Here is a 25,083-nt window from a genome sequence, read left to right as displayed (position 1 = left end):
GATTATAGGCACATGCAACCATATCTGGCAAATTTTATATGTTAATATATCCTAAAAGATTTGAGGAAAAATGTCTTAGAAATATATGTCAGATGACAAAACATAAAACTCAAACTTAAATTAGCACAGGACACACACACACACACACACACACACACACGAGGAAATTAAAACATAGGATATAGAGAAAGAAAGAGATAGGATAAATTTAATTCCTACCACAAAAAGTGAGAAAACAAATCATTTATGTTAGATTAGATAGAGTTTATATGTATGCTTTTTCTGGTAAAGAGTTTCTGTCAATAAATTTAAGACATTATTGAAGGTCTCCTATCTCTTTCTTTCTCTATATCCTATGTTTTAATTTCCTTGTGTGTGTGTGTGTGTGTGTGTGTGTGTGACCTTCAATGATACACAAAATTATAAGAGGTTATGAGGGGCAAGGGGGAGGGAAAAAGAGGGAGAGAATTGAACAACAGCAGAGGAGGTAGAGAGGGAAGATGGGAGGGGTGGGGAGGGGAGGGGGGATAGTAGGGGATAGGAAAGGTAGCAGAATACAACAGTCACTAATAGGGCATTATGTAAAAATGTGAATATGTAACAGATGTGATTCTGCAATCTGTATTTGGGGTGAAAATGGGAGTTCAAAACACAATTTGAGTCAAATGTATGAAAGATGATATATCATGAACTATGTAATGCTTTAAATAATCAATAAAAAAATAATTGATAAAAAAAATTTAAGACATTATATAAGAATAAAACGAATTAGTGGGGCATGGTGGCACACACACCTAGTCCTAGCAATTTGGGAGGTCGAGGCAGGAGGATTGCAAGTTGAAAACCAGCTTCAGCAAGTTAGCAAGGCCCAAAGCCACTTGGTGAGACCCTGTCTCAAAATAAAATAAAATAGAATAAAATAAAATAAGTCTGGGAATATGGCATAGTGGTTAAGCACTTCTGTGTTCAATTCTTGATACCAAAAAAAAAAAAATAGTTTGTTATCCTCTATTTTGTTGTTATCCTAAGATTATCATGATTTAGGATAAAATTTTCTAGTCCATATTACAATTTGTTTTGTTTATAAGGTTGTTGTTAGGTTTCTTTGTTTTGGACTTACTACTTTTCAAATTTGCCTCTACCCCAAACTTCATACCATCAAACTATTGACCTTGGCAAAACAAATAAGAATAGACAGGGCCTGGAGATGAAGCAAATGAATTACTCACACTGCAACAAGTAAATTTCATTGGTGCTTTAGGCTTGTTTATTAGAAATGTCATCCCTAGGACTCTGTATCACTTGCCATCTCTAGTTTTAAAAATATTGTCCATCTGTTTCTAAATAACTTTTCTGATTCTTCAAATGCATTTTTCTTTACTCAGTATTGAAATTGATTGACAACCTCACAAAGTTCCATAATGCAAGTTTAAGAGATAATGAAAGGTGTAGAAGCTTATGACCAACTGCTGACGTCTTTCTGCTGAAGGGTGGCTGTTCACTTGCACCTGGGATTTTTAACTTATCATTTTGGCCCAAAGAAAGTAAAATGTAAGATTCTTGTGGCCCAAAAGAAATAGAAGATGAATGGTTGGCAGGGGGTTTTGTAAGGGTTTTAGTGGGGGGAAGTCTGGCTGATAGTGAGGTACATCTGGGCTGGACGTACTAAGTGAAATATTCTGTCACTGGGGATATCATAAAGTATTTAGCAACAGGTCTTTTATGTGCTCTTAAACTGAAAAATAAAGGAGGAAAAATAGTTATCCAATGAATTTACTCTAACCCTGTTTGCTACCAAATGTGGTTTACTATTTAAGACTTAAAGATTCAGATAAAATTCTCCCAGTCAGCAGAAATCAAACATATTCCCTTCTTAAATCACATAAGAAAGAATAAAACATGAAATATCCACAAAGAAAACTTAAAATGCATCTTTATATACATAGTGGATTATATAGATAATGGTTATATTTACTTAAATTTATAGACTTATTGTATAATATCTATTTAATGTCACAGTTTACTAAGAGTATTGTATTAGCTTTCTGTTACTGGAATAAAATAAATCATAAAGAGAAAAGGTTTACTTTTGCTCCTATGTTTTGGAGCAAAACAGTCCATGGTTGATTGGCCCCATTGCTTCTGGGCCTGTGGGGATGGAGCACATCGTGGAGGGGAGCATGTGTTGGAGAAAGGTTGCTCACCTCCTGGCCAGCATGCAAAAGAGCAAAAGAAGAAGAGAGACAAAGTAAAGGGCCAGGCTCTGAGGATTCCTTTCAATGTCTCCTAATGCCCCTATTGACCTCCCAGTAGGATCCACTTTTCCAACATTATACCACCTCCAAATAATGTCATTCTAGGGATTGAGTCCCCAACATATGGACCTTGGAGAACATTCAGGATCTAAACTATAGCAGGCACGAACTAGTTCTTTGAAATTTCATATTTAATAATTCTTACATTCAGTATTTGGATATTTACCTTAAGAAAAAGAACTGCATTTTGACTTAAATAAATTTGTGATCTTTGTCTCTATATTGTAGAAAAGGAAAATGATTTTTCTGTAAGAGAACCATTAAGTGACAATCAAGTTATTCTTAGGATATTGAAGAGAATGGTGCCCCCAGAAGATATAAGAACAAGGGCTTGACTTTTAAAAATTTCCTTATAAGGAAAGTGGAAACACACACCCATCAATTCATTTGGAAAAAAAAAATCTGTGCAAAAATTACCTATCAAGTGTTAAATTGGTACCCAGAACTCTACCTACAAAGTGTTTTAATAGAAGTATTATAATAATAATCTGAAACAATATAAAACAAAAAAGTTTGTACATGTTACACACACACACACTCACACACACACAAATGGAACGTGTTATTTTCCAAATGAGCATACATTCTTGAACCAGTAATATACTACATACCTTATATAATATACATAAAATACATGTTTAAAAAGAATTACATAAACTTTTAAAAACAATGTTCAGTTTATTACCTTTAAGCAATATACCCATGACTTAATATTTTCCTGCTATAATGGATCAGTCTCAAACTCAGAGTCTTAACAAAATAGAAGTTTTCTTCTTACTACCTAATATCCAGATTGGTCTTTTAGATCTATGGGTCATATTCCTCCAATGGAAAATTTAGGAACTAAGACCTTGTTAGTCATTTTTTCATCACTGTGACCAAAAGACCTGACCAGAACCACTTAGAGGACAAAAAGGTTTTTTTGGTTCAGGGTTTCAGAGACTGATTCTATGGTCAGTAGGCTCCATTGCTCTGTACTAATTCTGTTATGGTAGAATATCACAGTGTGGAAGGGTCTGGTGGAGGAAATCTGCTCAGTTCATGGCAACTGGGGGGGGGTGGGGGAGAGAGAGAGAGAGAGAGAGAGAGAGAGATATCAAAGACAAAATATATATAATCCTCAAGGTCATGCCCCCAGTGGCCTACTTCTTCCAGCCATGTGGCACTTGCCTAGATTTACCATCCAGTAATCCATTCAGATTATTAACTTATTAAATGAGTGAATACACTGATTTGGAAACATTTCTCATAATTTAATCACGGCACCTCTGAACAATCCTGCATTGTTGCATGAGCTATTGGGGGGATACTTCATAACCAAACCATTACAAGCCCCATCTAATCTGTGGCTTCACCCTCTTCCAGACCTGGCTTATAAGATTGCCAGCTTAAGGACAAAACATGGAGGATGGTCTTTTTTTTTTTTTTTCTTAGTTCTTTTTTTTTCTTTTCTTTTTTTTATTGATTATTTAAAGCATTACATAGCTCATGATATATCATCTTTCATACATTTGACTCAAATTGTGTTTTGAACTCCCATTTTCACCCCAAATACAGATTGCAGAATCACATCTGTTACATATTCCCATTTTTACATAATGCCATATTAGTGACTGTTGTATTCTGCTACCTTTCCTATCCCCTACTATCCCCCTCCCCTCCCCTCCCCTCCCCTCCCCTCCCATCTTCCCTCTCTACCTCCCCTGCTGTTGTTCAATTCTCTCCCTTTTTTTTCCCTCCCCCTTGCCCCTCATAACCTCTTATAATTCTATGTATCATTGAAGGTCTCCTACTATTTCCATGTGCTTTCCCTTCTCTCTCCGTTTCTCTCCCCCCATTCGTCTTTGTTTACTGTAGTCTTTTCCTCATGTTCTTCCTTCCTGTTCTGTTCTTAGTTGTTCTCTTTATATCAAAGCAGACATTTGGCATTTGTTTTTTAGGGCTTGGCTAGCTTCACTTAGCATAATCTGCTCTAATGCCATCCATTTCCCTGCAAATTCTATGATTTTGTCATTTCTTAGTGCTGCATAATACTCCATTGTGTATAGATGCCACATTTTTTTTATCCATTCATCTATTGAGGGGCATCTAGATTGGTTTGGAGGATGGTCTTAATGGAACAATTTGAGAGGAGTACCCATTCCTGATGCTCACATTCCATTGGCTAGAATTCATCTGCTGTCTAAATTAACTCTAAATAAGACTGGAAAATAAATCTTAACGTGGGAGGACGCAGAGGAAAAAAAATGGATTACTAGCACCCAGTAGTCTTCTCTGCTAACAGTAATAGAAATAATAAAAAAGCTTACTAATCACATTAAATAGATAGATAAATAAATAAATAAATGAAAATTTCTGGATGCTTACTTTTTTAAAGTTTTGCAGATCACATTTCTTTTCTATTATCATTAGCTAATACATCAGTGAAACTGCCATGAGATCCTCTGTTAGTAATAATGGAACTAAATGTAAATTTCAACTTCTCAGCTATTATTAGTTTTTTTTCTTTATACTTGACAAAGAACTTGAGTAGGGGGAGTGTCAGCTATGTATTTTCTTATGGTTAATGTATGCATGTTTTTAGTACTATTTTCAATTTCGATTTCTTTGCAGGAGTCTTTTAACATTGCTCTTTTGTTTTGTAAAGATATGTGTGTGTGTGTGTGTGTGTGTGTGTGTGTGTGTGTGTGAAAGAAAATGTGTAAACCAGATATTATAATCCTTAAACCTACTTCACCAGGCAATACATTAAAGTATACAGTCACCAATGCAAATTTTTAATTTGGGGGTCCTTACCCCTTCTTTCAACTTACCTTATCGTATGGGATATTTGACCTTCTGATGTATTGATGGTGTGATGGTACTGGCATAAGTCCTCATATGACTTATATAGTCATTTCTCTTTCTTATATTTTGATACAAAAACCACTCTAGAGTCCCTATGGTTTTCTCGAATTCCACTGATTGCCTTATAACTTCCCAAAGAGTACATGCACCAGGCGTTGCAGTTCGCAGACGGTAAAGAAGGAAAATATCGAACCCCTGCCCTTGCCAATCAAAGGCTGCAGACAAAAGATGGTAATTTTTAGGGCAGTGGGAGTTTAGGTCCACTAAATTCATTAACTAACATAGTGTTGATTAAAGAGTATTTCTTGTTTAGTCTGGTTTCAGATGTGTTTCTACTTTTTCTTAGAAGAGTCTTAGTTTATTTTGTTTCATTTTACTAAATATAAAGTAGTGAATCTTTTTTTTTTAATAAGATTGAATCTTTAATTTTCAGGAGCACTTAACAGAGCTTGGGCTTTCTCAGATGGGTACAACTGGTTTAAATATTTAGGAATTTTAAAAAGAGATACATTTCTACCCATTTCATATTCCCAGTACTAAGCAGCTTCCTTCAGTGAATGCCTGGCATTACCTTATGTATCATATAACAACACTGCAGTCAGCACTAACCATGTGTTCTACAGTGCCCCAAAGGTGAAAATATAACTTAACAACTCCTATTGCCTGGTGTAATATGGTAAACATTGTAGCACTATACAATTATCCATTTTGTGGTGATTCTGCTGTAATCACACCTGTTTATTTAGATATGTTTAGGTACACAAATACTTACAACTTTTTTTTTTAAGTTGCTACAGTAATTTGTATAGAAACATGTACAGTTTGTAGCCTAGAAGCAATGCACTATAACATACAGACTAACAGGGACCACAGCTTTGGGTTGAGCTGTTTTGAAGTCAGTGCAAAACAGAAACATCTTTACAATATCAACTCTTCCTGTCCAAGAATGGGATGGTGTGTGTCTCCATTGCTCAGGTCATCCCTTATGTTTTTCACCAAAATATTGTCATTTTCTCCATACAACATTGTATGTGTTGTGTTATGGTCATCTCTAGTTTATCAGCTCTTGGTTATTGTGTATGACATATTTAAAACTACATTTCTATAGTTGATCACTGCTCTTCTATTAGATTTTAATTGTTTATCTAGTATTTAGCCTTCTTGTCCTTTGCTCTTAGAGTAGTTCTAATTGTTTTTTAATCTTTTTTGTTTTTACATATTCTTAAGAACCTTTTTTTAATTTTCCTTTCAGTTTCAGGGATTGTACACAGGGGCAATTTACCATTGAGCTACATCTCCAGCCCTTTCTAAAAAATTTTTATTTTGACATAGGGTGTTGCTAAATTGCTGAGGCTGGCCTTGAACTTGTGATCCTCTTGCCTCAGCCTCTCAAGTAACTGGGATTACAGGTGAGCACTACTGTGCCCATTGAAAATCTTATTTTCTATAAGCCATAATGTAATTCAATGTTGACTTTTCTAATAATTTGTATCTCTTCTTTTTTTTTTCTTTTTCTTTTCTAACATATTGATTTTGTCTCCCAATAAAACACTGAAAAGCAGTGTGGAGTGTTGGCAATTATTTCCTTGTTCTAAACCCATGAAGGCATTAACCTTTTGGAGCCCTATCAACCTTCTTTCCTTTCTTTTCTCTCTTCTCCCTTCATGTTCTTCCACCCAAAGGTAATTAAGTTCTTTCACTCAAAGAAGTTTGAGTTGATTTTCTGTTTTAGAAGTAATCACGTTTTTCGTAGGAACTTCCTGGAAATGTTCCATGTTTATTTTCCCTCACATAACAGATACTTTACAGCGGCTTGTTATTAAGAAAATTACTTATATTATGCTTGATATAGAAATGCCTCACGAGATAACAGAATAATCGAAGTGTGTTTGGCTCTACAGAAGAGAAGCCTGTGATATAGTCATTTGACTATTTTGGTACCTTTGCTATCAGATTCTACTTCTTTAAATTGTCAGTATGCCTAAAACTAACAGCTTCCTCCTCCCTCAATATTTTTTCTAATTTGAGAAGTCAAAAAAATGATCCCCAAACTCAGAATTATGTATACCATGAGAATAAATCAGATATAACTAAAAATAGAGAGTGTTTTCCTCTGATATAAAGTGTATAGCCTAAGTTGGGAGTTTAGATGACAGCTGTATTTGCATGGAGGGCTCATACACTTCTTTCCAGGTACGGGGGAGATGTGGGTCCTGGAACAGTAGCATGTTAATGTGTTAGACTAAATCCTCATTAAGGAGCACCCTCAGAAAAGCAACCTCGGAGGCAAGCTTTGCCTCATAATGAATGATTGCTTCTCGTGGGTGGAACTGAATATACTACAGTGTGTTCCTCATTGCATACGTATTTTACAGAAAAAAAAAACCCACATTATCTGACATTCTTATTTTAATGATTCTAGTTTTATTTTTTGTTTTTGTCTAGTGCATATACTTAAATGTCCTTAAAGAGTTTTTATTTAATCCCATATATTTAATTACTTAGTAATCAAAAGAGAGCTGAATATGATGGCTCCCCAAACTGCAACAACCACTCCTTAAGTACTGGTTCTACCTGTATGCATCGCCTAAGTGTATATTTATTGAATGTTTTAGTTTAGTTTTCTTTTGGTGTTATCTCTTTCCCTGTGAACTGACTGGACATTAATTGTGACTTTGACTAATGGCTTTTCTTGCTCTGGGCTTTGGAGTAAACATCAGAAGCTACAGCATTGGGAACTTTTCTGTGGACTGCCTTTCTTGATAACCTCCAAAAGAAATCTTTACTGTGCTAACCAGGATAAATGTCAATGAAAATAAACCACAGAACCCACATTCTTTTGAGGCCGATTTAAAAAAAAAAATGCAGTAAACAAGACTGGCAACTTTTGCTGATCAGAAAATGGAGCAGATTTGTTCATTTTCTTTCCAAACTTCTCCCTGGTAAGGAATTAAAAGTTCAGAAATATATATATGTAAAGGAGATAACAAGTTGTTTGAAAGATGCTAAAAGCTTTGTTAGCAAATTAAGTAGCTCTAGATTTAGTGCTAAAAGAAGTTTGGCAGTTGAGATGTGTGTTCAAATTATGATACTTGGAAAAAGAAGTGATAATAAGTGTAAATCTAATTTGGATTCTGGAAACTTTAGCTGATTAACTAAAGATGGAGCCGAAATCATTTAATCCCCTCACATTAAATTTACCATTTTATTTTTATAAATTGAAATCAGAGATAGATACCCAAACTCAAAAGTCCTAGGGAAAAAACATATAAGCACTGGCCATTGACCCCTGCCCATTTATGAGTTGCTCATTCACCTCTGCCCAGAATTACATGGCTCAGGACAGGAGATTGCTTTTTCTTCCTTGGTGCTCGGAGGTAGTTCCACGTGTGCTTTTGATTTCTTGCCTGCTTGAGGCTGGTTACTCTAAGAAGCAGCATACTTGTCCATCTGTGGAAATACAACCTTGAGACAACTGGAGATTTTGAGTTACTGGCCAGTCTCCACTTTCTACTTACTCACCTACTTTTAGTTTCTACAGGAAACAAATAAGGGCTGCTTAATCTATATGCTAGTCCATACAGTCCTACACTTTTGCTGATGAGGTTATGTGATGAGGCTATCTGATGTGCACTCGTGGTTTAATAACTAAATCCCATGATCTCGTAAACATGGAATATTAAGAAATTAAGAAGATGACAGCACATGTTTCCCGACAGTTTTTGCAGAGAGGTTTTACAGTTTCCCTTTTATATTTAAGGTGACGACACTTGTCAACACAAGCAACAAAGGCCCATCTGGTAAAAAGAAAGGGAGATCAAAGAAAGCCCATGTACTGGCTGCATCTGTAGAGCAAGCTACTCAGAACTTCCTGGAAAAGGGTGAACAGATCGCTAAGGAGAGTCAAGATCTCAAAGAAGAGTTGGTGGCCGCTGTAGAGGATGTGCGAAAACAAGGTAGGCAGAATCTCGGTGGTAAGAGGGATCATGTGGATTTTTTTCTTTGGGAACAATGGATACACAAAGGCGTAGTTTTATCTTTTCCCTCCATGTGTACACTTTCTATTTTCAATGTTGGCTGGAATTAGGTGTATACACAAAGACATTTTGTTGTTGTTGTTGGTATAGTTTAGCACAGCTACAAATAGTCCGTGTCTGCTGTTTCTTCAGAATATTTTAATTGTTCTTCCTTGGTAGATGAAAACAAATTCATTGTGAAATTCAGACTTTAAGGAGGAGGGTTAAAAGGACTTATACTTATTGAGTCACTAAAAACCCAGGATTTTAAGGATAATGAGTGAGAAGAATGTAGAATGATATAAGATTATTGTTTTTCTGTATGATTTACAAATTTATACTTTCAGTTTGCAGCTTTTCTCACACATCTAGTTAGTTATCATATTATATATTCAGCTTTTTAAATTTTTTATTTGTAGTAAAATAGACATAGTCTAAAATTTATCATCTTAACTATTTTTAAGTTTACAGTTCAATATGTTATATATATTCACATCTTCGAGAAACTAATCTCTAGAAGTTTTGTAAAAGTGAAACTTGGTGTATATTTAAAAAGTTCCCATATCCCCTTCCCCCAAGTTCCTGGAAACCAACACTCCACTTTTTTTAAATTCTATGAGTTTGACTACTTCTGGTACTTCATAGAATTGGAATCCTATGGTGTAAGTCTTTTTGTGTCTGGATTGTTTCATCAGTGTAATGTCTTTAAGGTCAGTAGATGGTGTGGAGTATGTCAGGATTGTCTTCCTTTTTATGGATGAATAATATTGCATTACTTGTATGTACCACAATTTTTTTTACCCACTTGTACATACATGGACCTTTGGGTTTGTTCAACTCTTTTGCTATGAACCTGAATATATAAATTTCTTTGATTCTCTTCTTTTAGTTTTCTTGAATATGTGCCCACAAATGGTAGTGTTGGATCATATGGTAATTACATTTTAAGTCTGAGGGACCTTCATGCTCTTTTTCAAAATGGCTACACCACTGTATACTCCCATTAATAGCATAGAAGACCCTGATTTCTGCCTTGTCTTTGCCAGCATTTGTTTTTCTTTTCACTTCTTTCTTTCTTTTTTTTTTAATAGTCACCATCATAATTGGTGGGAAGTCATATTCCATTATGGATTTTATTTATATTTCCCTAACTATTAATCATGTTGAACATTTTTTCATATGGTTGTGAACCGTGTATTTTCTTAGGAGAAACGTCTCTTCAACAACTTTGCCTGTTTCTTAGGTTATTTGGTTTTGCTGTTATTATTCTTGTGTTGTAGCAATTCCTTGTGTATTCTGGGTATTAACACCTTATCAGATATGGATTTGCACATATTTTCTTTATTCCATAGGTTGCCTTTTCAATCTACTTTATCACTTGAAACAGTTTTTAAATTTTTATACAGTCCTACATGGCATTGTTAGTTGAAAGTTCTAAGAACCCTGAAATCAGAATGGACACCTAATCTCCAGCTTGGCTTCCCTCTGCATTTCTTATCTCCATGGACTCCGTGCATATCTATCCAGTTGCATATTGCAGAAGCCTTGGTGTCATTCTTGTTGATTCCCTTTCCTTTCACAGATGGTCTATTATAAATTATCATGCATTTTAACTCCCAAATATGTGTTTTTTAGACTACTTTCTATCTTGTTTATTCAAAAATGCCATGTTTTACCTGTCGCAAGGACTTTCTGTGTGCTGTCTTCTTTCAAACAGTTAAGGATGAATCATTGTGCACAGTTCAAAGAAAACCTTCCCAGGCAAGTTTTCTCTGACAACCCTGTCATACTTTTTCATGAATCTTTTCATTGTTTTTGTCTTTTCAAAAGGTAATTAATCACTTGTAAGATGACATTGTTCCGTGCCACACTATAAATTAATAAAGAGACTCTCTGTCTTTTGCTGTTTGTTGATTTATAATGCTTAGCTCTCCTAAGATTTCATTAAATACTTGTTGAATGAATGAATAGATGGGAGGATGGCTGTTCTTTTCCCATTCTTCTTGCAATCCTACTACTTTTTAAATTCACAACTGAATGTTTAGTACCCAGTATAACAATCCTTCTTCCACACCAACATCACCTGTTCTTAATGTTGCTATTTTCTTCCCCATTTTCTTCTTCTCCATAAAAGTTAATTTCATAAATTTAAATAGTTATTTTAATTTGAAATGTTAAATGTTAAATGTTAAAAGGTGCTTATTTCATCTAGTGTGAACAGAATACATTTGTATATGTGTTTTGGCAATGTGAAAACTTCTAAGTTTTCAAGTGCATTTGAAAATTGGTATTCCTTATCAACTGCAGATGGGCAGCTGTTCATTTTCATGCATGTGGAACCCTAGATAGATATTTTGTTGTTCTTTTCTTTTGTTATTTTTTTAGATTGACTGACACAATAAAGTACACATACTTAAAATATATACTTTGTTGAGTCTTGACAACTGTATATACCTGTGAAATCATTACTGCAATCAGGATAGTGAACATCCATAGCTGGGAGAGGGTGTTTGACTTTTCTCTTGCCTTGTTCTTAACGCATTTTCTTTTTTGGGTGATAAGTTTCCACATCTAGTTTTCTCAGGACCCTCGTAGGTTTTCCTTCTTTCTCTTCCAAGTTAATTTTCACACATTCTTCAGAAATTAACATATTGGTTTTCTTGAAGCTTATATGAAATGGTGTTTTGTGGCTATAATAACCAAATAGTTCTCAGCCAGACTAGAGTTATTAGAGTAAGGAATTTGTACAAATTCTAATTTGAGCAGCTTATAATTGTTGCTCTCCTAGAGAATTCTTCTCTGTATTATCCATTTCTTGCCACAGACAAATGAGGCTTCTGAAGTGATGGCTTTATATAACCCGTAGAAAGCTCAATTGCCATATATTCTCTTCTCTGAATAATGTCAAATTCAAGAAAATATTAGTATGCAAAATAGCAACTTTATTTTTGCCATCAGCCTTTAGAACTCTCTTTTCCTGTTTCTCTCACTCTCCTTAATCTCCTGTACACCTCAGGTGCTTATTTCACGGGAGACCTGTCTCTTTTCCCTGATAGAAGGTCCTCAGTTTCCTGTTCAGTTCTGTGCATGCATAGTCTCTCGTCTCTTTATTTGCCTTCTCTTGTAATCTCCTTGGCCTCTCTGCCTAGCTTTGCTCAGTCTTCCTGTTTGCCCATTACCCATGTTACTCACATGTGAGAGCCTGAGTTTGTTTTCAGAAGAGACTTAGGAAGGAAGGAACTTGAGGGGACAGATGTGGACTAGGGCAGCGATTTAGTTATCAGAAATGTTAGAACCTATTATCTTTCCTTCTACTGTAGAAATCGGTTTGCTAATATGGAAGATGATATTCAGAAATTATGGAAACATTTACATTTAGAAACATTAGCCTCCACAATGGAGTATTACTCTGCATTAAGAAATGACAAAATTATAGAATTTGGAGGGAAATGGATGGCATTAGAGCAGATTATGCTAAGTGAAGCTAGCCAATCCCTAAAAAACAAATGCCAAATGTCTTCTTTGATATAAGGAGAGTAACTAAGAACAGAGTAGAGAAGAAGAGCATGAGAAGATGAATAACATTAAACAGGGATGAGAGGTGGGAGGGACAGGGAGAGAGAAGGGAAATTGCTTGGAAATGGAAGGAGACCCTCAGGGTTATACAAAATTACATACAAGAGGAAATGAGGGGAAAGGGAAAAATAATACAAGGGGGAGAAATGAATTACAGTAGAGGGGGTAGAGAGAGAAGAGGGGAGGGGAGGGGAGGGGAGGGGGGATAGTAGAGGATAGGAAAGGCAGCAGAATACAACAGACATGAGTATGTCAATATGTAAATCAGTGGAAGTGTAACTGATGTGACTCTGCAATCGGTATACGGGGTAAAAATGGGAGTTCATAACCCACTTGAATCAAAGTGTGAAATATGGTATATCAAGAACTATGTAATGTTTTGAACGACCAATAAAAAAAAAAAAAAGAAACATTAGCCTCCTTTAACCGTGCCTTCCTCAACATCCATTCATTTAATAAATAAATCATATTAGCTTGGAAGTTCAATCTATTAGTTTCACTTTAACTTTCCCGTAATTTATGGGTTTTTTTTTTTTTTCGGTCATATTGGGGATTGATTCCAGGGCCTCAAGCATGCTAGGCAGGTATACCACCCCCACCCAGCCTTGTTTATGCTTTTTTTAAATGATCAAAGAGTATTATTATTTTTTTAAAGTTTTAGCATGAGTAAATGCCAGAAGTTTAAATACTATATATGCCCATTTACAGATGTTAAATATAGTGCCACTATTTTTGTTCTTTTGATATTTCACAACTCTCATGATAAGGCTTACAGTTTATCTAGCAGCATTATATATGAAATTATCTACTAAACTTCATTAATAATGTACCTCACATGGTTAAATTCAATGTTGTTTATCATTTTAAAAACACATAATCTCTCTTAAACCTAGGTGAGTGCCACCTTCTTAAAAAGTGCCCAGTATGAATGGTGAATATGTTTTTATCCTCAAATATTCCAGAGGAAGATTTCCTGTGCTTTCAAGTTATATCTGTAAAATAGTCTTTGAGGAAGCCCATGCTAACATTTGCATTAAAAACTTTTAGCAAAAATAGTTTTTTCCAAAAGAAATATCATTGGATTCAAAGCCTAGAACTCAGGAGATGGTGTATCTGTGTGCTTGCTTTATAATAAATAAAATAGTTGATATGTGTACACTGGCTTCCTGTTAAGTTTAGACTCCATCAGGATAGGAACAACAAGGTATGTGCATGTCTTTCCACAAGATCCTGTCACGGTGCTCTAGGACATGGCAGGAGATAGGAAGGAGGCTTTATGGGCAAATCAAAAGAGCCTTGCAAACTCAGTTAATGTTCCATATCCTAATCTTACTTTGGTAAATAACTAGATGTTTAAGCTAAATCACTTAGCCACCTTCAGCTTCAGTTTCTCCATTTTTCAAATATAGATGGTTGCTATATAATCCCAGGATTATTTTTATTGGTTCTTCTTAATAATACATAACATTAGAATTCATTTTGACATAATTATAAAAGCATGGAATATAATTTGTTCTAATTCAGTCCCCAATATTTCTCCCTTCCCTCTGTTCCTCCTTCACCCTATTCCTCTCTACTATTTGCTGCCATTTAGTTAGTAGTTAGTGTCTTGTGGATATGTATAATAGGGGAATTCACTATATAGTACACTGTTTTAGTCAGCTGTTTCTCTATTGTGACTAAAAGGACCAAACCGGAACAACTGTAGAAGAGGAAATGTTTATTTAGTGGCTCATGGTTTCAAAGGTCTTAGTCCATAGAAGGCTGGTTCCATTCATTGGGGCAGAAGGTGAGGCAGAATATCATACCCTGAAGAGTGTAGCAGAGGGAAGCAGCTCACATGGTGATCAGAAGGCAGAGAGAGAGACCCCACTCACCAGATACAAATATATACCCCAAGCCACACCCCAACTCCCACCCCCTCCCACTTCAATTACCACTCAGTTAATCCCTACCAGGGGATTAATTTACTGTTTGGGATAAGACTCTTATAATTCAATCAATTCTCCTCTGAACCTTCTTTCATGGTCTCATATGTGAGCTTTTGGGGGACACCTCACATCCAAACCATAACGTACACTGTGTTTACATATGTACATATGAATGTTATGTCAGGTTCATTCTACTGTTCTTCCCTTATTCTGTCCTTCCTCCTTCCCTCCCAATCTTCATCAGTTAGTCTACTGATCTTTCTTTTATTTTGATGGAATCTCCTCTTTTTCTTTCTCTCTCTCTAGTTTTTTAGTACCTTATTTTGGACTAGCTTCTGTATTTCACAGAAACGTTTGATCTTACTTTTGGGAACTGGCTTATTTCACTTAGTTTGACAGTCACCAGTTCCATTCATTTACCATCAACTGCTCTAATTTCATTCTTATTTATGGCTGAGTAATACTACATTGTGTGGGAAAGGGAAGAGAGAGAGAGAGATTGATTTTCTTTATTCGTTCATCTATTTGAAGGTCACCTAGGTTGATTTCGTAAGTATGCTGATTTTAAATCTTTGGGGTATATATTGAAGAGTGGGATAGCTGGGTCCAAATGGTGGTTCCATTCATAGTTTCTTGAGGAATCTCCAAACTGCTTTTCAGAGTGATGCACTAATTTGCAGTCCTACCAACAATGTATGAGTGTATCTTTTCCCTCTACCTCCTCACTAACGCATATCATTATTGTTTTTGTTTTTTTTTTAATATTTTTTATTGGTTGTTCAAAACATTACAAAGCTCATGATATATCATCTTTCATACATTTGACTCAATTGGGTTATGAACTCCCATTTTTAACCCAAATAAAAATTGCAGAATCACATCAGTTACACACTCACAATGTTTGTGTTCTTGATGATTGGCATTCTGACTGGAGTGAGACGAGATGTAGTTTAATTTGCATATCCCTAATTGCTAGAGATGGTGAACATTTTTTGATGTTGTCCAGTTACATTACTTCTTTTGAGAGTTTTCTGTTTAATTCTTTTGCTCATTTATTAATTGGGTTATTTTAATTTTTGATGTTAAGATTTTTGAATTATTTGAATGTCCTAGATATTAATGCCCTATCTGAGGAGTAGGTGACAAAGATCTTTTCCCATTCATAGGCTCTTTCTTCACATTCTTGTTTCCTTTGCTGTGAGGGTTTTTAATTTGATACCATCACACTTACTGACTTTTGGTTTTATTTATTGTGCTTCAAAAGTATTGTTAAAGAAGTCAGTTCCTGTGCCTGTATGTTGGATTGTTGAGTCTACATTTTCTTTTAGCAGTTGCAGAATTTCTGGTATAATTCCTAAGTCTTTGATCCATTTGAGCTGAGTTTTGTGCAGAGTGAGAGAGAGATAAGGTTTAATTTTTTCTAGCACATATGGATTTCTAGTTTTCCCAGCAACATTTGATGAGAAGGCTATCTTTTCTCCCACATATGTTTTTGGCACCTTTATCTAACATGAGATAACTATTTTGTGAGTTTGTCTCTGGGTCTTCTATTCCATTGATCTTCATGTCTGTTTTGGTGTCAGTACCATGCTGTTTTTGTTACTATAGCTCTGGATTATTTAACTGATGGTACCGGGATTTTTAAAAACTGAAGCATGAGATATGTGCCATGTTACATTTATTAGTTATAATTTGTTAACTTAATCTGCTCTACCTCTCACAGTAGCTTTCCCTCCTATTAGGGAGCTATCCTGGTACATTCCAAGTAGGGTTCTGACTGCATGTCTCAATGTGGCTTAGAGATTGTGGGCATTGTATGTAGTCTCAACATACTACGAGTGGATGGTTGTGTAACTATGGACCATGTATAGAAGAATATCTTGAAAATAAGGGATGCAAAAGAGTTTTTTAAAACATCCCTTTTTATTGAACCTCTTGGCCAAAGGAAGCTTGGGACGGAGATACCAAATATTTTTGTGTTTACCACCAAGACTTTCCTGGACTGAAAACTCTTATCTGCATTATGTACCAATCTAGGGGTTAGTGAATATTAGAATCACCTGAGAAATATTTGAAATCTTGGTGACCAGGCTTCATTCATCCTTATCAGTCACATCAGATTATCTGATAGGACTTGGGCAACAAGGTTTATGGCTCCTCTCATGATGCCATTGCACAAACAATTTGAGAATAGACTTTTCTTCTGCATCCAATTCCCTATGGATGATTCATTGTCCTTGTTAGTCAGCAAGTGTTTCATAGTAGGCAGCAGATTACAGTCAATCATCCTGTAAGGTATCTGAGCTTATGTTTTAATTAAAGGGAAGTATATAAGAATTATATAGGAGAAGCAATCTGATATTCTATATTAAATATCACAATTATATTCAATGATAAATATATGATTTATTTATTTATTTTCCAAACTTCTCTGTCACCAAAGTTCCATTCTGATAGTATTACCATCTGCTATGATATGATATGATCTGAGCCTGATGTTCTATAGGTGCTTAGGGATTATGAAAGTCTATATTAGGCAGTCATATCTTTAGGACAGATCAATATTTGAAGATTTCTGTTAAAAGAAAGATATATAGCTGAAGTTAATAAGAAAGGAGGTGATGTTTAAGCTAAGCACTGATTAAAAATTTGTGGAGATAAGCATTTCAAGTGATTTTCAAAGGCAAAGAGTTAAGAATGATACTGAGATTTGAGAATGGGCAGAAAACCCCAATTTGATGGGAAGTTTTATATTCAAGTCCATTTAAAAAAAATAGGGTAAGATGATGGGAAGGGAGCAGATTGATTAAGTTCAGTATAGACAATATGAGGGAAGGAATTTATAAAAGGAGAGAGGGAGAGAGATTGGAGTGGAGAAATAAGCTATATAACTAGTTGGTTGCTACCTATGTAAGTGATATTTTAGAAAGATTAATATGGCACTTTCTGAAAAGCTGACTGAATCAGAGAAGGACTGGTATCAGACAGGTTACTCAGGTGTGATTACAACAGTAGTTGAAACAAAACAAAGTACACTAGTTTGATGATCCGGGATTGGGGTGGTGGGAATGGGAAGAAAAACTAACTAACTAATATTACAGTATTGCCAAATAAATAAATAAGAGATTTTCCAATTTATTGAAGGGAAGGCACACAAGTCAACATTTCTGTTTTTAGCCAAAGGCAACATGTTTGGGAAGCCTTAAGGGGTGACAGGAACAGAGGAGAGAGGACCGGTTTGATTTTAAACATTGATGAACGAGGAGGTCTGCCTAGCAGATGGTAATACTATCAGAATGGAACTTTGGTGACAGAGAAATTTGGAAGTCTTTGAAGTTGATAAATGCAGCTCTCAGAGGCAGAGCTTCCTTTGAACATGTGCCAATAGATAAACAATAGAGAGATACAGGTGTAGTTTTGGAAGAAAGGCCAACACATGATTAGAAAATTAAATAGAAATGAAATAGAAAGGGAAGTGTGCCCTGACATGTGCCCAGAGAGCAAAGACAATACAGAATCCTGAAATCTAAGGGAATAGGATATTTTCTGCAGGAAAATGGTGATCAGTCTAAACTCGAGAATGTTGTAATTAAGCCAGATTCTTCTGAGGCTTTGGAAGATGAATAACGAGGAAGCACCTTGGATTTTGCTAGAAAGGTGTCATCAGTTACATTTAAAAGTATACTTTTAAGAGTGCAATAGTTAAAAAGAAGGAAGAGCTGCCAAGATAACACACCAGATGGTGAAGGAATTGATGTAGGCAGGAAAGCTAACTGGTCCTTCCTTTGGTCATTTGTGCTACTTACTGCACATGCTTATTTTTGCTCTTGTCGAGAGCCTGGTACTCAAATGAGGGTCTCTGTGATGTTAGTTTGTGTACTTCTGAGCCTGGCACAATGTCTGCACATAGTGAATATCTGATACGTGCTTTGGAAGATTGTTGAAGAATGGAAGGAGAAAAATGGAAGAGTGATGGAGGGATATTAAGAGCAAACCAAGAGTATAACTGATTGCTTATTTTTTTCTATCTTAAATCAAAAATATTGACATGTCTGAAGAAACAGAGCCACAGTTGTAGATACAAAGGGGATGTGCTCAGGACTGTTGCTTAAAATGATACCAAAGAGATGCTTCGTGATCTAGAAAACAAGTAGGGAGGAAAGATATCCCTAGCAAATGTTTTGTAGAAAAGATGAGGGACAGAGTAGATTGGATGAAACATCTTGATTATTTTGAAAAAGATGGAGGTGACTTGGATGGACCATGGATATCTGCTCTTTGACCACTGTTGAAGATATTGTGTAATAGTTTTTGCCTTTTAATGGCATCTGTGTGAGTTTTTCATCCTTTTTTTTTGGTGGGGGTAGTAGGATTAAACTCAGGAGTGCTTTACCACTGAGCTATATTCCTAGTCCTTTCTGTTCTTTATTTTAGCAACAGAGTCTTGCTAAGGTGCTGAGGCCAGCCTAAAACTTAGGATCTTCTTGCTTCAGCCTTCCAAGTTGGTGGTGTGTGCCACCACACCTGGCTTGTATTTCTACCCCCTCTGAAGTCATGGACAAGTTGACTGTATTTTCTATTTTCATCTGACAGTTTGGCATTCTCTGATTTCCCATTCTCTGTCTAGGCATTGAAAAATCAAAACAAGGTGTGGTCCTGACACTGAGACCTATCAGTCTAAGGTATAGACTGAGATTTATATGGCCTTAACCCAACCTAATGGGAATCTCATTGAGCAAAGTTACAAAGATGTGCATGTCTAAGAGGTGGTTTCTTTTCTGAGCTATTTTCTAAATCTGAGGGATGGCTAAGCCATACATTACTTATACAGTCTTTTCTTTGCCTGGTTTCACTAACCTCCAAGGTGAAGTCATAGAGTGATGTCAAATAGTTTTGTTATTTTTCCTCAATGTTTATTGAAATGCTGGTGACCATAGATAGTTGAGTCAGAGAAGGAAACACTGAGAGTAATAGTGGAGGAGAGAAAGTGGTCTATCACATCTCTAAGAAGATGTAAACCTTGTCTCTTGATGACCTGGTGAATGTCTCCTGTTTCATTCCTGTTGGATCCAACAGAAACTCCAGTTGGTAACCAGTGTATGTAGTATGTACTCCCGAGCTGAGAGCCGGCCAAGGGCTATTAATCTGACCTGGAGGGTCCCACTGTCCCAGCTACCCCTCCTCCTCCAGCTTTAATTATTTAAAGCAACATCCTGAGGGAAGGGTTGGGATAGTGTCCCATCTCCCTCAGCACTTTCCATGAAGATCGGCATCTCAGAAGAGGCGAGGGGTATTTTCAGGATGCTGCTATTCCACTGTGTGTCCTTTTTGCTCAAATACACCTTGTTTTCTGCTTTTACTCTTTATACACTGAACATTTGTTTTTCCAATAGACAATAGGCTTCCATTTCTATGCTCTGTGCTGTCTCTTCTGAGTTAAATGGATGAATACTCTTAAATGGATGGTGCATTACCATATTCTGGTGGGTGCTACTATTGGTTGTGTGGTGAGATGGCACTTCCTTTATGACCAGAGGTACAGGTCTCCACTGAAAGCAAATCCTACTGGAAGAAAAAAGTACTCAATTCTCTATGGGTTCACCTTCTTTGAACCTAAACTTCATTGCATATAGATTCAATAGTACTGAAAATCATATTATTTAATTGCAGTTATCTCTGGGTACCTTCGGGGAATTTATTCCAGGACCCTTACCAAACTCCTTGGATACACAAGTTCTGTATATAAAATGGCATAATATTGCATATAAAAACACATGTCTTCTTTCATTCTCTAAGTCATTTCTAGATGGCTTATAATACCTAGTAGGATATAAATGTTATATAAATATTTATTGTACTGTATTGTTTAGTGAATAAGGAACAGACAAAAATGTCTGCACATGTTCAGTAAAGATGCATTTTTTTTTCAAAGCTGAGGATACCTAATGCAGGCAAAGATGTGGAAGTACAGGAACTAACCATGGTTAGTTGAATCTTCAGATACATAAAACACAAATACAGAGGGCCAATGCTAATATAATAGAATACACATGTAGAAGTTCAAAAAGGACACACCTTGAGTTTAGAATAGTGAATGTCTCTTAACTCCAAAAGTGCAACTGAGCTGGGTTATTGTGATGACACCTTCTCTTCTTCTATAGAAGTAGTGCCTTTTATAAATGTTTCACAGAGTACAGTTCACAGACCACCTAGTTCAGAGTCCTTGGAAAGAGAATGGGAGATGTCTATAAAAATTCAAATTTGTGGGCATAACCATAAACCTAGATTCTGTACATCTTGAGTGACACTGGAATCTTTACTTTGAAATAGGACTTCAAGTGAATTTTATGCTTGCAAAGTTTGAGAATCACTAATAGTATAAGTTTAATACATCTTTATGAATATAATCTTCAATTAATTTCTTTTATTTTCTATCAAAAAAGATGCTATCAAGGATGGGGGTGTGGCTCAGTGGTAGAGTGCAGGCTTCACATTCACACAGGTTTCAGTTCAGTGCCCAGAAGTTCCCCCCACCAATGCTGTGACATCAGAAGTTTAAAAAATGGATAATACAAAAGAACCTAGGAGTTAATATAATGACTATAAGATAAAAAGAGGTTTGATATGAATATATCATGAAGATGCATAAATGTGAAAAAGCCATACACCTTAGGATTCATCTTAATATACATTTTAACATTTACAGTAGCTTTAACTGTTGCACATGTTGTTAAGTAAAATGTATTTGTATGCCAGTGTTTGCATTAGCTGAGGGCCCAGGAGAATCTCAGTCAATGCAAAGCTCTGGTTTCCAGCGATTGGGAGATAACTGCAAATTGTTCTTTCCCTTGACCCCTCTTTCTGGAACTCTTGGCTCTAGAAAATGCTATAATCTTTCAACAAGAATAATGGCAATGCTTTCTCCTGTTTATTGATTGCAACCACAGTTATAATACATTTGGCATATTTTGTCTCAAAATCATTGTTAGTCATTTGTAGTATTATTATCCATATTTCACATGATACTCAAGCTGAAAGATCTCTATATCCAAAAATTGACCAAATAATTCATCCAATATTTTTTGAGTATTCGCTATGCATGGGTACTATTTTGGGTGCTAAGAATATAGAATAAATAAAAAAGACATTCCCTGCCTAGAGAAATATTACATGCTGTGATGAGGCAAACAAATAAGTAAAAAAAAATTGTACGAGCTGATGATTTGGTCTATAGAAGTAGTTTGAAAATGAAACAAAAGATAAAATTGATAAGTTGAACTTAAAAACTTCTATTATGTGAAAGAAAATGCTGAGAAAATGAAGAGAAGCCATACACTGGGGGAAAAAATATCTGTCAGTTACAACACTGATGAAGTACTTGTACCCATAATGCAAAAAGTACTCTTAAAATTCAGCAATAAGAAAACAAACAATCCAATTTTAGAAAATGGATGAACAACCTGAATAGACACCTTATCAAAGAGTATGTACAGATGGCACATAAGCATAGGAAACAATGTCATTATCTTTTGTGAGTGGGGAAAAGCAAAATGAAACAGCAATGAGATTTCACTAGACATCTACCAGAATCACTGAAATATCTAAAGCTGTGGAAGTACAGGAACTCTTACTCATCTGGATGCAAGGTGATACAGCCACTTTGGAAGATAGAGTGTCAGGTTTTTCATAAAACTGAGCATGAAATTACTTTCTAACCCTGTAATTATAATGCTAGGTATTTACCTCATGATTTGAAAACCTTTTATTGGCATGACTTACCTAACTCTGTTCCACTTTCTAAGTAAACATTTTTTTTTATTTTACACTAATCTCTGATTTACACAAAATTTGGAAAGATAGTACAGAAAGTTCCCATATCCCTATGCCCACTTTTTCTGATTATTAGCAACTGCACTTTTTGATACATTTGTCACCATGAATGAGCCAGTTCTGGTAAGTTATTGAGATGAGTACTGTTGTAAGAAGGAAACATAGTAACAAAACTTTAATATGCTAATATGCTTAGCAAAACTGGCAAGCACAGTATAAATCCTGAAGATCCTATTTCTTAAGCTGTCTTGTAATGAACAATATATCTGTATGAATAAAAATCAGAAATCTTGTTTCTAGGACTGTTTCTTCTCATACCCTTTATTGAGACCTAAACTTGTCAGTCTAAGTAAAGTTGTGGTTGCTATTGCCTTTCATGGAAAAAAAATTAAATCGGTTTATAAGGATATATAAAACACAGGGAGAAAATTCATGAACAAGATGAAAGAAAATCAGGGTCAGAAACAAGGGAAGCTGAGAAAGTGACTGATTGATGTGCAGGCTCATTAGAACCCAGCCATCTGTGCTTACATGTCCATCCTGGGGGCACAGCCACAGGAGGAATATGATGGGGGCTGGAAGATGGGGCTTCGGCTTTGCAGTGGATTTAGGTTCAAATTTAAATCCTGTGATTTTCCTGGGGCCTGTGCAGTGTGACTTGGCAAATTACCCTCGCTGTGCCAGTGTTTTTGTGAGTTCAGTGGTTCAGAGAGCCCACTCACATATACATGCTCAGGATCTGAAGGTCTGATGATGGGATACGAGTAAGTGCTCAAGTAAACAGACTTAGCATACTGCAATCTGGAGAAACCTGGTGGCCCTTGCCTTTCTCGTTACATTATTGTCATATAATCATATTCTTGCTACAACTGAGCAACTAGGTTGGGCTCTCATGTAACAGATCACTTGTAAAGTTTATGACAATAGGCTATTTTTAATTATAATATTTCAGGGAGATCACTAAGTCAATTCTGTTTCATTTCTAATTTCCTTAAAATATCTGATCTTAATCATGCATAAATAAAACATTCTGCACTATCATATAGAGATAGAGAAACTTGGTTTTCAACCATTTCTCTCTAAGAGCTAAAGCTAAGTCTGTAATTCAATCAAAAATGCATTTGACAACAACATCTTGAATAACAACAGGATAAGATTTATAAGATGAAGCTAACACACTGATGCATCCCTAATTATGATGTATGTTGGTGTCTTGATGCAAACTAGGTAGTCTTCATTAGCTTTGGATCCCTCTGAAAGTGAGACTCAATGAGCATGCCTCTAAGTTGAACTCTGCTTTTAACAAGAAAATAAATGGGGCAAGGCAAAAAGCTCCTAAAATCATGCTGAATTTTGTTAAGTGCATGCTAATAAAAGGTCCCAAAGGACCAGCTCTTGGAAATGACATATAGGCAATATCAGAAAATAAGACCTTACAATAAATTATGTAGATGCCATCCCAGCATTGCAAGGATAAGCAAAGATGACTTGAGTAGCTAGTAATGGGCTTATAGGTGAAATAGAGAAGAAATAGGAAGACAGGATAGGTACAGAGAAAATTCCCTCTTTTTTTTTAAATCCAGAAGCAGAATGTTGGACAATATGTGCCTGTTTTTATGTTCTTTCAATTCAAGAGAAGTAAGAGCCACTTCTTCCAAAAGCTAATCTCTGCACTGGAGCCTTTGAATCCTTTCCTACCACCATTTGGAGGACTCTTTTTGAGTGCTCATCTTAGTCCTGAATTTTCAGTTTCTTCCTTACTACTGTAACAGTGCAAATGGCCTACAAATATGTTTTATGTGTAAACAAACAGAAAACCTTACCTAATAACAATATTCCTCCAATTACCCCATTTTCTGCCTCTTTTAGACAAAACTTCTGAGGGAATAATCTATGCTTATTCAATTTTCTCCCCCATAGTCACTTAGTTTCTTTTCATTGTGCAATTTTTTTTTTTTTTTGCAAAACACGAGGAGTAACAAGAATAGCAGTATCCAGACCCCTCTGCTTAAGAAATGAAATATCACGCATACAGTAGAAGCTTCACTGCTTATCTACTGATGTCTGTGTGCCTTTCCCTCCCCATTCCCACTGCCCAAACATGGTTAGAGAACTACAGCTCTGAATCTGTGTCTGCATTTACCCTTTCTTAAAGAGAGAGAGAGAGAGAGAGAGAGAGAGAGAGAGAGAGAGAGAGAGAGAGAGAAATTTTTTAATATTTATTTTTTAGTTTTTGGCAGACACAACATCTTTGTTGGTATGTGGTGCTGAGGATGGAACCCGGGCCGCACGCACGCCCGGCGAGCACGCTACCGCTTGAGCCACATCCCCAGCCCTTACCCCATAATTTTATGTTAGAACTGTTCAAACATTAACAGAGTTGAAATAATTTTAGAGGTAATACCTGTTCCACCATCTAAATCTGCCATTAACATTGTGCTACACTTGCTATATCCCAAATCTATTTTCCATGAATATTTAAGGGAAATTTGTAACTTATGAATGGTCACGTTCTTACTGGTGAAATAGAGAAGAAATAGGAAGACCGAATAGGTATTACTGTTCTGG

At 35.9% G+C, this 25,083-nt stretch overlaps 1 protein-coding gene across 4 annotated transcripts in view; it reads left to right on the top strand.

Annotated features, from left to right (window-relative positions):
* Positions 1–25,083, top strand: part of CTNNA2 (catenin alpha 2) — a gene marked incomplete at its 5' end in the record, with an annotated part of 976,113 nt that overhangs the window by 86,797 nt on the left and 864,233 nt on the right. For all 4 annotated transcript variants that reach the window (XM_081264879.1, XM_081264878.1, XM_081264877.1 and 1 more), the window contains one exon: positions 8,923–9,118. In XM_081264879.1, the coding sequence (XP_081121005.1) occupies positions 8,923–9,118 (196 nt within the window). The remainder of the gene's footprint in view (positions 1–8,922; positions 9,119–25,083) is intronic.

The sequence above is a fragment of the Spermophilus citellus genome, assembly GCF_964194105.1.
Source record: "Spermophilus citellus genome assembly, chromosome: 13".
Classification (NCBI taxonomy): domain Eukaryota; kingdom Metazoa; phylum Chordata; class Mammalia; order Rodentia; family Sciuridae; genus Spermophilus; species Spermophilus citellus.
Note: the sequence above shows the minus strand (reverse complement) of the source record. Positions and strands in the feature narration are given on the sequence as shown.